The 13,763-nt window shown below is 44.0% G+C and overlaps 1 protein-coding gene across 1 annotated transcript in view; it reads right to left on the minus strand.

Moving 5' to 3' along the window:
* The window catches only part of PPM1H (protein phosphatase, Mg2+/Mn2+ dependent 1H), a 231,100-nt gene that overhangs the window by 17,399 nt on the left and 199,938 nt on the right, over positions 1–13,763 (minus strand). The window contains exon 9 of the mRNA XM_023643925.2: positions 4,490–4,641. Coding sequence (XP_023499693.2) covers positions 4,490–4,641 — 152 coding nt within the window. The remainder of the gene's footprint in view (positions 1–4,489; positions 4,642–13,763) is intronic.

Consider the following 13,763-nt stretch of genomic DNA (forward strand, 5'->3'; position numbering starts at 1 on the left):
AAATTTAGATCATGGGTTGGCAAACTGCAACCTACTGCCTGTTTTTATAAATGAAGTTGTATTAGAACACAGCCACACTCCGTTTTGTATGGCCTATGACTGCTTTCACACTGCACATATTCTCTTTTGAAGAACCAAAGTTGGTCATTTTAATGTAGTCAAGCTTATCAATCTTGTTCGTGTTGTGTTCTGTTTAAGAAATCCTTTCCTAGCTTCAGATCATAAAGATAGCCTCCTGTGCCATTTTGTAAAAGTTGTATTTATTTTTACTTTCACATCTAAGTCTTAATTGGCCTGGACTTGATTTTAGTGTGTGGTGTAAGGGAATGATCCAACTTTTATTTTCTACATTGTCTTAGTTATTCTGATTTTGTCTTAATATCAAGAAGGGTTAAAACCCATACAGAAATGTCACAGTCTTGGCATTTTGTTCTTCCATATACATCTTAAAATCAACTTATAGGGGCTGGCCCGGTGGCATAGTGGTTAAGTTGGTGCGTTCCGCTTCTCGGTAGCCCGGGATTCTCTGGTTTGGATCCTGGGTGCGGACATGGCACTGCTTGGCAAAAGTCAATCTGTGGTAGGCGTCCCACATGTAAAGTGGAGGAAGATGGGTGTGGATGTTAGCTCAGGGCCAGTCTTCCTCAGCAAACAGAGGAGGATTGGCAGTAGTTAGCTCAGGGCTGATCTTCCTCAAAAAAAAAAAAAAAATCGGCTTATAAAATTCCATGAAAACTCTACTAGTGTTTTGCTTATAAGTGGACTGACTTTATAGATCAATTAGGGAGAATAAATATCTTTACAATATTCCTATTAGAAAATATATATATATATATTCATAATATCCTTTTATATTTAATTCCTGCTACATCAGAATTATTACTGTTTTTTATTCCTAATACTGTTTATTTGTCCTCTCCCTTTTTCTTGATTAGTCTTATGGGTAATTTATCTACTTTGTTAGTTTCATTTACTTTTTTTTTTGCAAAATTATTTTTGTGGTAAAATATACATAACATAAAATTCAGCATCTACAATTAATATAGTTCTGTGGCATTAAGTACATTCACATTGTTGTGCAACCATCACCACCATTCATCTCCAGAACTTTCCGTGTTCACAAACTGAAATGCTGTACCCATTAAACGCTAACTCCCCATCCTCCCACCACAAGCCCGTGGCCACCACCATTTCGCCTTCTGTCTCTGACTGACTACTCTAGGTCGCTCATATAAACGGAATCAGACAATATTTGTCCTTCTGCGACTGGCATATTTCACTTAGCATAATGTCTTCAAGGACCACCCATTTTGTAGCACGTGTGAGAATTTTGTTCCTTTTTAAGTCTCATTAATAGTCCATTGTATGTATTTACTATATTTTGTTTAATCATTCATTTATTGATGGGCGCTTGGGTTGCTTCCACCTTTTTGCTATTGTGAACAATGCTGCTGTGTACATGGGTGTACAAATATCTGTTTGAGCCCCTGCCTTCACCTCTTCTGGGTGTATGCCCAGAAATGGAATTGCTGGATCATGTGGTAATTCTATGTTTAATTTTTTTTGGGAACCGCCATACTGTTTCCCACAGCTGTATCATTTTACATTCTCAACAGCAATGCACAAGGGTTCTAATTTCCCCCCATCCTCACCAACACTTATTTTCTCTGTGTGTGGGGTTGTGTGTGTGTTTCATTAGCCATGCTCGTCGGCGTGAGGTGGTATCTCATTGTGGTTTTGATTGCATTTCCCTGATGTTGGTTGCTTTAAAGAACCAAATTTTGTCATTTATTTTTATCGTATATTTGTCGTCTATTCCATTCTATTTAATTTTTCCTTCCATTACTTCTCCTGGATTTATTCTGCTGCTCTCACCTCTTAAATTAGATGCTGTTGTTGAACTTTAATTTTAAATTAGCACAGCTGTTTAATAGCCTGCACACGGGAAAAGAACACACAGTCCACAAGAAGACAGCTCCACTCCTTTGGCTTCTTAGAATCTTACTCGGAGAAATCTCTCTCTCTGGCTGAGAGTCTCTTTTTCTTTTTCTGTGGTCAGAAGTCCAGAGCGTGTGGGTAGGAGTTCCTTGTGATACAGGGGAGGGCTTCGGAAAAAGTCACCTTATGACATGGAGGGGATGCAGTCACTTCTGGCAGGTCAGGGGTGAGTGAAGTCCTCATCGATGCATGGCTCATTAAATTAGGGAAAAAAGGCTCAAAAGTCAAGCTTTTAACGTTTTTTTTTTTTTTTTTGGTAAGGAAGACTGGCCCTTCTTGCTTGAGGAAGATTGTCAAAGAGCTAACATCTGTGCCGATCTTCCTCTATTTTATGTGGGATGCCACCACAGCATGGCCTGATGAGCAGTGTGCAGGTCTGCACCTGGGATCCAAACCGGCGAACCCCAGACCACTGAAGCAGAGCACACAAACTTAACCACTATGCCACCGGGCCAGCCCCTAAAGTTGTGATATATAGTATTATTGTTTAGGCCAAAGTAATTTCTAGTTTTTATTATATATTTTTTTATTAAGAAGTTGTTTAGAAGTTTGGTTTTTAATACCATATGGATTTTCTTGAGGGAAAGTTTCAAAGTTATACTATTTTTTTAGTTTTCTTAGCTATTTAAACACATCTACTTAAAGTCTAAAGTTAAACACTTTCAACCTGTTTTCAAGTGGAACCATAGCATACTTCAGCTGATACTATCTCCCCTTGCTAATTTATTATGCTACTTTTATTCAGCATTTTAATTCTATCGTTTTTAATACCACACATTAGACATCCTTATTACTGTTTTACATAGTCAATGTATGTTTAAACATACCTACATATTTACTAATATCTTAGCTTAATAATCCACCATCCATCTTACTTCTCAGATCTTCCATCTGGGATCATTTCCTTTTCTTATCTGAGTACATCCTTTAGAATTTTCTTCAGAGGAAGTTGGTTGGCAGTAAAATCCCTCAGTTTTTATTCTGCCTGAAAATGTTTTTACTTCATCTTCTTTATTGATATTTTTACTACATATAAAAATTCTAGGGGCCAGCTCAGTGGTGTAGTGGTTAAGTTTGCACATTCTGCTTTGGGGGCCTGGGGTTTGCAGTTCGGATCCCAGGCACAGACCTAGCACTGCTCATTAAGCCACACCATGGAGGTGTCCCACATAAAACAGAGGAAGACTGGCACAGATGTTAGCTCAACAACAATCTTCCTCAAGCAAAAAGAGGAAGATTGCCAACAGATGTTAACCCAGAGCCAATCTTCCTCAAAAAAAAAAATCTAAAAGTTGACAGTTATTCTTTTCTTAGACAACTGAAGATAGCATTCCACTGTCTTTGGCGTCTAATGTGCTCTTGAAAAGTCAGCTGTCATTCTAAATGCTATTCTTACTTATCTGTGTTTTTCTTCTTTCTGGCTGCTTTTAATATATTTTTGTTTTTTTAAAGTTCTTCTGTTTCATTATTAAATACCTACTTGTAATTTTCTTTTTATTTCTTCTGCTTGAGATTTTTTTGGGCTTTCAGGATCTTAGACGTAGCATCATTCAGCAAGTCTGGAACTTTTTCTTCTCCTCATCTTCTATAGTATTTCCTTTTGAAATTTTATTTAGAGCATCTTAGGTCATCCTCTTAGTTTCTTAATCTCTCTTTGTCTCTCTGAGCTATAGTCTGGATTATGCAGATCAATTTTCCAGTTCACCAGTGTTCTCTTCAACTGTCTCTAATCTGTTTAATCCACTGAATTTTTAATTCATATTTTTATACTTTTCATCTCCAGAGATTCCATTTCCTTATTTTCAAAACCCATGCAGCCATTTTTATAGTCTCTTGTCCTTGTTCATATCTTCAGTACTTTTTAAAACATTTCTGAAACATGTTAAAATATTTATTTATATCTTTGACTGATAAATTCAAGAACAAAGTATTTAGAGGTCCAACTCTGCTGTCTGTTGTTTGTGCTGGCTTTTACTCACGGCAACTTGTCTCCTATGTTCTAAGTGAAAGCTGCCTTTCTCCAGGGGGATTTCTGTTTATTTCTGAGAGTGACCCAGGGTTGTTTGGGATATTTACATGCCGTTATGCTATAAGGGAATACCCACTGTAATCTCTCTCCTTTCCCAATGTTTCTCAAAGGAAAATTTCCCAATGGATGAAAGTCAATGCTGGGAGCATTTGCTCTATAAATTGGATTATTCCCACGTTGGAAGATGTGAAGGAAACAGTGAGAAAGGTATGCTACTGAAATACCTCACAAATCAAGTTCTTTACCCCTTGCATCTCGGTTCCATTTCAGGGGGGTTTCTATTAGACTGTGAAAGTACCTCTAATAAGAAGTGTAGTCCCTTCTGCGGTTTGGCTCCTAAACCATCCATCTCAGCTTGACCAGAAATCATAGATGATGAAAACTGCATGATTATTATTTATTTCAGTCACATCATGAAAAACTGCTTGAGGAGCAAGCCTACAATCACAGAAATGCACAAACCTGTGAGGGTCATCTGGATCACAGTTAGGAAGAAACTGAGTGATTGCTTCTGCCACTTCTTCATTTGATAAGACATCCCAGAGTCCGTCCGTGGCCAGGATCAGCACATCGTCTGCTCCATGCTCATATTTGGAGAGATCGTAGATTCTTACCTGAAAAGAACAGGGATACTCCTGCTTAAGAAGCTGGGAGCATGCTACTCCTTCCAACAGACTGGCTTCACATCTCCCTTCCCTTCTCCTGCCCAGCCTGGTGTTTTAGGCGTGCATCTTAAGGTACTTGACTGTGCAGCAAGCTTTGTGTTTAGGGGTGGCCTCCTTTGGAGACTTGCTGTACAGACATATGGGGCCCAAAAGGTGGGCTTAGTAGTTGACAAGGAAGAAATTAAGTGAAAATGTGATGCCTGAGATATAGCAGGAACAAGGACTTACACTGGACACTGCGCTAGCCAGAAGAGCAGCCAGAGGCTGGACCCTTGCTTTCTTTGCCCGTCCATCCCACAGACATTTATTAAGGGCCTGCTCTGTGCCAGGTGCTCTGAGCACGAAGATGGAGAGCAGATTTCCCTGTTTCTGAGCTCTCGCTCTGGGAGGAGACGAGGCCCGTCTAAGATCCCCCACAGCTGCTATGCGTGTATTTGTCTAGGACTGGGGGACACTTTATTCAACAGGCTCACTTGAGTCACCTTTTGGCTTACCTGTTTGAGGCCCAAGGGGCTGGACCCATCTCAGATAAGGAGGGGCTCTGACACTATGCTCAGGTTTGAGGAGCCTAAAGTATGCTCGATCTAGCCTAAATTACAGAGGACACATGCTAGGTCTGACTCTCCAAAGTGTGTCTTGGCAAACTCAAAGTCTTTCCTCATCTCTAGCACCTGGAATGACCTGGATCTTTCAACATCACCTAAACTCTTTGAAAAGAACACAGCAACCTTGGCAAAGCTAATAAGAATAAAAATCAAGCCTTCTTTGGGTTAGGCCACCATTCTGTGTCCCCCGCCTCTAGAGGGGCAGAGGGAGGAAGAGTGGGGATTTCATCGCTGTTCTCTGCTAAGTTGGCAGCACTAGCCCCTGCCTCCACCACCTCCTGAGCTGAGGACAAAGGCAGGTCAGTGTCGTAGTCTTCCAGCTCCTTCAGCCCCCTCATTGCTCCATCCTATTTTCGAAGAGCAGGTCTGAGTGAAAGATGTAGGTCGAGAGGAAAGGGGGTGGGAGGAGGGGGTGCCATGTGAGCAGCTGTGTGCCCCATCACGCAGTCATCGTCACGTCATCGCAGATCTGGAGAGAGTACCATTCTAAGAGGCCTACAGACTGTTCAGATCTGCATCTTTGAAGCCAAGCCTTTTATGTTTCAGAAAGGTTTGCCCCAGCCAGTGATGCCCCGACACAGGGCGGGTCCTATGGACTGACAGCCTACACCCAGCAGCAGAAAACAACAAAATGCCCCACACCTACCTCCAGAGCCTCTGGAAAACGAACTCAAATGAAAAGCAGCCTCCAGGTGCCAGGCCTGTGTGGCCCGTGAACCAGATGGTAACAAGTAGCTAATGGCCGACGGCACGGACCACACTCAGGAGGAGCACTAGGGGTATAATGGACTGGCTTTAACATTTTCTCAAAAGGCATGTTCACTTCAGGACAAGTTTACATTCTAGGGAAGGCACTGTGCCTGATGTGGCCAAATTAAAGAAAACTAGTGAGAATCTTAAGTTTACAGCAGACTGGAAAGTCCCAAATGCCAGAATTCTCTTAGACCACTGAACTCATGTGGTTCAGTTTTTACTCTACAGAAGCAACCAAATCCTCTTTGCTTTATTTTCTGTGGTTCCCGGGTGTCTTACAGCAGTGCTTCTCAAATGTTAGTGCACACAGGCATCAGCTGGGGATCCCACCAAAATGCAGGTTCTGATTCAGCATCTCTAACTTGCTCCCATGTGATGCTGATGCTGCAGGTCCATGGACCACACTTTGAGCACCACGGCCATAGAGGATTCCTACTGGTTTGTATCAAGGAAATCAAGGGCTCAGTGGCCTCAAGATGCCTATATGGACTATCCCCCTGGCAAGGCTTTAGATAAAAGAGCAGATGTCACTCCTGGGCTCCCAACTTTAAGTCCTGGCTCACTGTGTTGTCACTTCCAGCGTGCGATAACTTTGCTTCGGAGAGACTGCGAGCTTCTTCTTGGGGTACATCTACAATAAGTTTCTGTGATAATTTGAGCTGCACAGGACGGAAAATGTTCAGTAAAAGAAGATGTGGATGTCAGGTGGCCCAGTGTTATTCTTGCAGCTAAAAAGGAGATTCCATCTGCCTTCCAGCTCTTTCCAAAAGAGAACGTTCTAGCTCTGAAGATAACATCCATTTAATTTCAGGACTGGCCTGTGTGTAGGGTGCCAAAAATCTCTCCAAGTGCTTTCTGTTGGCCCCCAAAATGTGGAGATATGAGTCGTTTAAGCTGAAATTGTCCTGCCCACTACTCAAATGGAAATCTGGCCAACAGAATGGGTATGGGTTGATAAAGAGAAACAGGTTAGGAAATGTTCCTCTGCAATTCTGTCAGTAAATTGAATCCTTCCCTTATTCCACTATTCGCGTTTCCACACAGCGCTCTAATGCAGTTTCATTAGCCAACATGAAAATCCCTTTCAAAACCCTTCTCCAACTACTTTTTATGTAAATAATAAAAAGCTGGTCTCAACCCTATTCCCCGAGGCACTCCCCAATTAACATCCTTTTAGGTTTTTACTGCTGCCCTTTGTTTCCTGCCCCTTAGCCAATTTCCAACGGGCTTTGCCAACTTTCCACTTACAACTCTCGTCTTATACATTAACCTGTGATTCAGAACATTTTGTGAAAATGCTTTCTGAAAAACTGGACTGCCGCGCAAGACTTCCCGCCGCACGCTTGTCCTCGCCAGCGGCAAGGGCTTCAAAGGATTCCAGCGGGCCCTGGAGACCTGACCTTCCCTCCCCGAAGCTGTCGTGGGCCCTCTGCAATCAGACCACATTCGCCTCCCCAAAGTTCCCTGTTCCATTCCTTAAATAGCTTCTGAATGTTCCAGGAAGCTTCACATCAAACTAATGGGCTCTGAGGCTCCCTAGGACGGAGACATCAGGAGGAGAGTCTCTGCGGGCATTGGGTGGGGGGAGGTACTATGCAGACTCTTGGGTCTGAAGGGGAGCTGGAGAACATGGTCAGGGCTGCTAGTGGCTCCTTCTCATGTTCCCATCTGCCAAGAAAGGGAGAGGCCACAGGAATCCTTGAGATCCTTGCAGTTTCTCAGAGCAGTATGATGTGAGCAGCTGAGAGACGGGCTTGTATGGATCTGTGCATCCTCCTAGAGCCTTCCTTCCAAGTTTCCTGAGCTCTGACGATGTGCCCACTACCTTCCCAGGCACTGAGGATACAGCTGTGGACAAAAGTGACAAAGTCTCTCACAACTTCTACACTAGTAGATGAGGTGGACACACAAATAAATTGCAGAGTCAGAAGACAACAGGTGCTCTGAAGAAAAATCAGGCAGGGCAAGGAGAGTGACGAGAGAGTCATTTTAGAAGATGTGGTTATGGTGGCCTCTCTGGGAAGGCACCATCTGAACAGAGATCTGACCAAATGAGGTCCCTTCTTGTGCCTCCCTTTCCTTCCCTCGGCCACCCTCACTCCTCTGGATTAAGAGTGTGTGGACGCTGTTAGACTGGTGGTGAAGCAGCAGCACGAGGGGCGCCTGATGCCGCCCTCTGCCCCCAAGGCAATCCAGAGGAAGACCAAAGACAGCATCTTCCCTTCTGCCCCCTGGTCCTCTGCGGTCACAATCCTTTGACGTCCACTAACACAGAGTTACCTATTTGTGCCAGTCTGGGTCTGCCTGTCTGTCTCTTCCACAAGATTAGCAATTCTCAAACTTTAATGTATTTAAGAATCACATGGGGTGCTAATTAAATATACTAAGATTCAAGGTCCACCTTTAAAAATCCTGATTGTGTAGGTCTGAGCCCAGGCATCAGCCTCTTTAAACAAGGGCCAGGCAATTCCACTGTGAGTGGTGGGGGAGCCTCACCTTGAAAACACTGTACCAGGTGATGAGCTCCTCTAGGGGTGAGGGCTGAGCTGTCCTGTTTGTTTCTGTCCCCAGAACAGAGCGCAGAAGTGAGAGCACGCAGTAACCACTCAATGTATAACCAAGGGCAGCATTTCCTGAGTTGGACACTCACCTATGTCCTGCTTACAGAGAACACCCAGTGAGTTGGTCATCTGTCTTCCCCCCAAAATTCAACTTCTGGAGGCCAGAGATCCCATTTTGCATTTCTCCTGTGGGCCTAGCCGTATCTTTCATAGTGTAAATCATGATAGGTCTTCAGGACGTACTTACTGAGACAAAGAATAAATGGCGGAAGAAGAGAGGAGGAAAAATTCAACATTGAAGATCCTTTTGGAAGACCCTCTAATCTCACGGTGACCCAACAGATTTAGCTTGTTAATTCCAACACTCTCAAGCGTCACCCAAACGTAATGCGCTGATATTTAACAGAAGTAACAGTCTCCTTCTCTTTCTTCCCCTGTCCTCAGTGGAGCAGCGAACCAACAAAACCATCAGTGTTAGGGAGGGAGCAGGAAGAAGTCTTGGGGCACACACGAGCCTTGGCTCACGTGCCCTTGAACCTGAACCAGCCATGTGCTGACTGCTCTCGCAGGGCCCTCAGCTGCGGAGTACTCAGAGAAGTCCCTAATGTCATCACCGGGCACCTATTTCACATGGGAGCCTGTGACAAGCAACTCTTCACACAGCACCTCCACTTAGTGCTCAGCCGCGGGCTGCTGTCTCAGCATCTGTCGAACGCGTGCTCACATCTTTGCTCTATTACTGGTGGAATTTCCGTGGCATGTTAAGAGAGCTTACACGACTGTAAGCTGACGCTGGCTTCTTGAAGCTACCTTTAAAAAGAGTCCATTAATTCTTCCATTTGCCAAATCTCAGCTGCTTCTCTAGGATGCCCTCACAGCTTTTACATCTTTATCAGCTCAGCAAATTCTCCAAACCTTTTTTCCCTTGAAAGACTCAGTGTAGGACAATGGGTCCCACAGCTCAGGCTGGCTTTCTGGAGGAGTGAGAGCGCTGCCGGGGGTCAGAAGCCCCCACCTTCAGGTCTCTGCTTCTCACCAGCTTTAGGACTTGAGACAAGCCATTTATTTTCTTTAGCTCTCTATTTTCTCAGCTCTAAAGTCATCGTTAAAAATTTGAAAAAAAAACTAAGAAAACCAAAACAAATATTATTACACCTGCTCAGCTTCTCCCACAAAGCTGTTGTCGAGATCAGATGAGAGAATATGGAAGGGAATTACAGATTCCGGTGTGCCACATGCTGTTTTTTATGGCACTGATCTCAGGGCCATACCCCTGACAGTAAGCTAGCTGGTGGAAGGAGCTGAGTCAGAGTGGGCTCAAGGGAACTGGGTTTTAATTCCAAAAGTCTCATTTAAGGTAACAGTGATAGGGACTCTCAGGAGTGTTCTCGGCAGAAAAGCCAGGTGGTTCCCAAGGTAAAGGCTGCCAGCAGGTGGTGGAAAATGAGGACAGTACAAAGTCGTGTCCTCTCTGCTCCAGGTGGCTTACCCGAAAGCTCACCCTCTAAAACACTGAACATACTACTTATACCAGAAGAAAATAAAGCTCCAGCTTGTTTCCTTGTGGTCTATAAACCAAGTAGCTGATTTCAATATTGGCAATCTGGCAGGCCAACAAGATTGCATCCAAATTCTGTGCTGTCATCCCACCTACACGACATGATGTCATGAAACACATACTGAATTTGGTGGCAGAGACTTGGGTGTGAGACCCACCTCTGCCCCTTAGCAGTGAGGCAAAACCACTTCGCACATTCACATGTTCCAAGTCTATTGACCAGCTGCTGGGAACGCTGCATGAAGAAGTAATGATTCAACAGATGGAGACTGTCAGGGAGGAGGAGTTGGACATCACATGCCTTCCATGTAGAGGGTCAGGCAGGGGTCAAAGCCTGGGGACGTGAGAGAGGGCTAGTGTGCCTGAGTGGCTTTACGGTTTGGTTTGGCCAAAGTACTGGATTTCCACTGGGAAGTGGTGAGGGATGAGGCATGACTTCTCAAATCTTTAGTGCCTCCCTTTGTGAAATGAAAGGTTAGGTCTGGGCGGCCACTTGGGATGCTTATGGCTCTTAACATTCTCCGACTCTTTCATCATAGCATGAGTTAGACCTGGATGGACTGACCACATGACCTCAGAGTATTTGACTGTAAATGAATCAAGGGACATTTAAGTATTACAAAAATGTCGGCGGCTCATGCTACCCAAAAGGAGCAGGTTGTTTTGGCTGTGGCAATATTATACTTGAAATATACCACAGATATCCTTGAGGGTTTGCTTTTTCTTTTGCAGACTACAGACAAAATAAACATTTGACTTTGGAGGGTGGATACATTCTAATAGCTGGAAAAGTTTCTAAACCAGTTAAAACATCAGGTAGTGCGAAGTTGTCCCAAATGCCTGGGACTTGACAACTTGGTGAGGCGAGCTCTAGAGAGGAATGTCCTCTGTGTGCTGGGGCAGTCCCACAATCTAGTCTTTCCCCTGGGCTTCCAATGGCTGGCTCACCACGGAATCAAAGTCTCAGTGAATGAATCAGTGAACAAATGGGCTTGAATCTAGCTCATTAATTATTTGAGGAATAGGTCTGTGTTCATTAAAATGCCCATTTACAGACATAAAGATCAGAAGATATCTCAGTCTCTGAGTGACAGATGTGGGTGCAGTGTGGATGGACTCTCATGTCAAATCTACTGGGGAGGCAGGTGAGGCATACTGAGTGACCATACATCCCTGTTTGCCTGAGAGAGTTTAGGTTTTTGCCTGTTTTCCCAGCATAATTATTAAGAGTGCCTCCTTTGACTCTCAAAAATGTCCTGGTCACCTGAAGTACAAATAATGAAATGACTACTACTCATTATTCTTGGAGTTGCTACTTGTGGCCATTGGGACTAGAAATAACCACAACTTGTTACTACTTCACCTGTCTCTTCACAGTGGCAGGATTTCAGGGATCTCAAGTGAGCAAGTCACTGTGTATCTTGCCTTAGGAGAGGAGACACGATCACCCCTGGTCAACTGTGGGATTCCCTTGGAAACAATCTCCAATGACAGGAAATGTTTGACTCAACATACAGGTTGGCTTCCTTTGTGTGACCATGAGTTTTATGAGTTGCCAAGCTAGTTTTTTCTGGGGTGTGTCAAAGTAAATTTCAGATTCAAATAGCTGGTTAGCAAATCTCAAGTCACTGTCCAATGGGAACAATCCACATAAATGACACACAGATGTATACAAGTGACTTTTACAGCTAGACTCAAGATTAGAGAGGCAGATGGATAGGCCAAGCCATGAAGTCTCTCCTATGTCAGGTCAGATAGTACCGGAATCAAACAAAACAGCTTCTGTACACTCCCCAGACATATTCAAAGTGGTGGTGGTGGTGGGAGGGGAGTGTGCAGCCCCCAAGAGTGCATCAGCCCAACTGAGAAGACAGATGTGTGGGACTTGAGAGGAGATTGAGAACACTGCCAGTAAAGCGGAACTCATAGAAACAGTAGGATGGTGGTTACCAGGGGCTGGGGGCTGGGGAGAATGGGGACATGTTGGTCAAAGGGTACAAACTTCCAGGTATAAGATGGTAAGTTCTGGAGATCATAGTTAATACTGTGTTATATACTTGAAAGTTGCTAAGAGAATAGATCTTAAATGTTCTCACCACAAAAAAGAAATGGTAATTATGTGCCGTGATGGAGGTGTTAGTTAACACTATGGTGGCACTCATTTTGCAATATGTAAGTGTATCAAATCAACACATCGTATACCTTAAACTCACACAATGTTATATGTCAATTACATCTCAATAAAACTTGGGGGAAAAAAGAAAACTGCCAACACAACTGCTCTAGAATATCAAAGAATGCTTAGAGCGCATTATTTTCCCTTTGTACAGGGGGATCCCCAGTTTGTGAGGCCTAAAGTTTATAAAATTTTGGGAGCTCTCTAAGGAAAAGATACAGAAATAATTATGAAAACAAACTTAGATACTAATGTGAATGTTTATTAAGAATGAGAAAAGAAATTGGAACAAATTACTGGCAGCTTGGAAACTGAGGTCCTTTTCTTTTGAGAATGTATGCAAAGAAATGGTTCCTGATTCTAACCTTGCTTCTCCTCCCCATCTAGAACATTGTACGTTTCCCAGCAACAACCAGGATTCAGTAAGGGCTGGTCTGAGTGAAGGGTCCTGATACTTAGTTTTAATTAGCTTCTTTGTAAATCTGCCTCTACACTGCTAACTAGATTTCCTTTCTTAACTAACTAACTAAACAGCTAACTCATCGACTTCTATTAGTTTGCACTGGAAAGACAGATGATTATTACTTTAATCTTCAAGAAGTCACAGCAAGGAGGGCACTTCTCCAGGAAGGCAGTGGTAGAGGCGCCAACACGGCCGCCTTCAATGCCTTCCCTCCCTGTACAGGCACACTGCTCCTCCCATCAAGAGGTGGATTCCAATTCCCCTCTCCTCGAATATGGACCGGCCTCAGTGATTTCCTTGACCACTAGAATGTGGCAGAGGTGATGTTCTGGGACCTCTGGGGCTAGGTCTTAAAAAGTCTGGTAGCTTCTGCCTGGGATGTTTTCTCTCAGAATCCATCCGCCATGCTATGAGAAGCCGAAACAACATGGGGAGGCCATATGTAGCTACGTTGGCTGGACTCTCTCAGCTGATAGCCGACATCAGCCGTCAGCCATCTGAGTGAGCCATTTGGACTTCCAGCTCATCTAGTCTTCAGATGAGTCTAGTCCCAACTGACATCCAACTGTGACCACGTGAGAAACTCAAAGGGAGAAACACCCCGCCAAGCCCAGTCAACACACAGAACTAGGACAGCTAATAAATTGTTCTGTTAAGCTTCTAAGTTTTGGGGTGGTTTGCTTTGCAGTCAACAAAGGCACAAAGCTATTACATTGCGATGTAACACTTCCAGCCTCCTCTCCCTATAGGATTGGTGGGATGGGACATTGAGCCCTCTGGAGTTTCCTCCTTGGTCCCTGCTTGTTCATAAGCAGCACTTACTCACTCTGCTCCTGTCCTCCAGCAGGCAAACACTAGGAAGACCCTCCCTCCGTGGGGTGGGGAGATGAGAGGCCACAGCTGTCCAGTGGTAAGTTCAATTTTGGGGCTGCAGGAGAGGAATCAGAAGTCCATT

Source organism: Equus caballus, chromosome 6, assembly GCF_041296265.1.
Source record: "Equus caballus isolate H_3958 breed thoroughbred chromosome 6, TB-T2T, whole genome shotgun sequence".
Taxonomy (NCBI): Eukaryota; Metazoa; Chordata; class Mammalia; order Perissodactyla; family Equidae; genus Equus; species Equus caballus.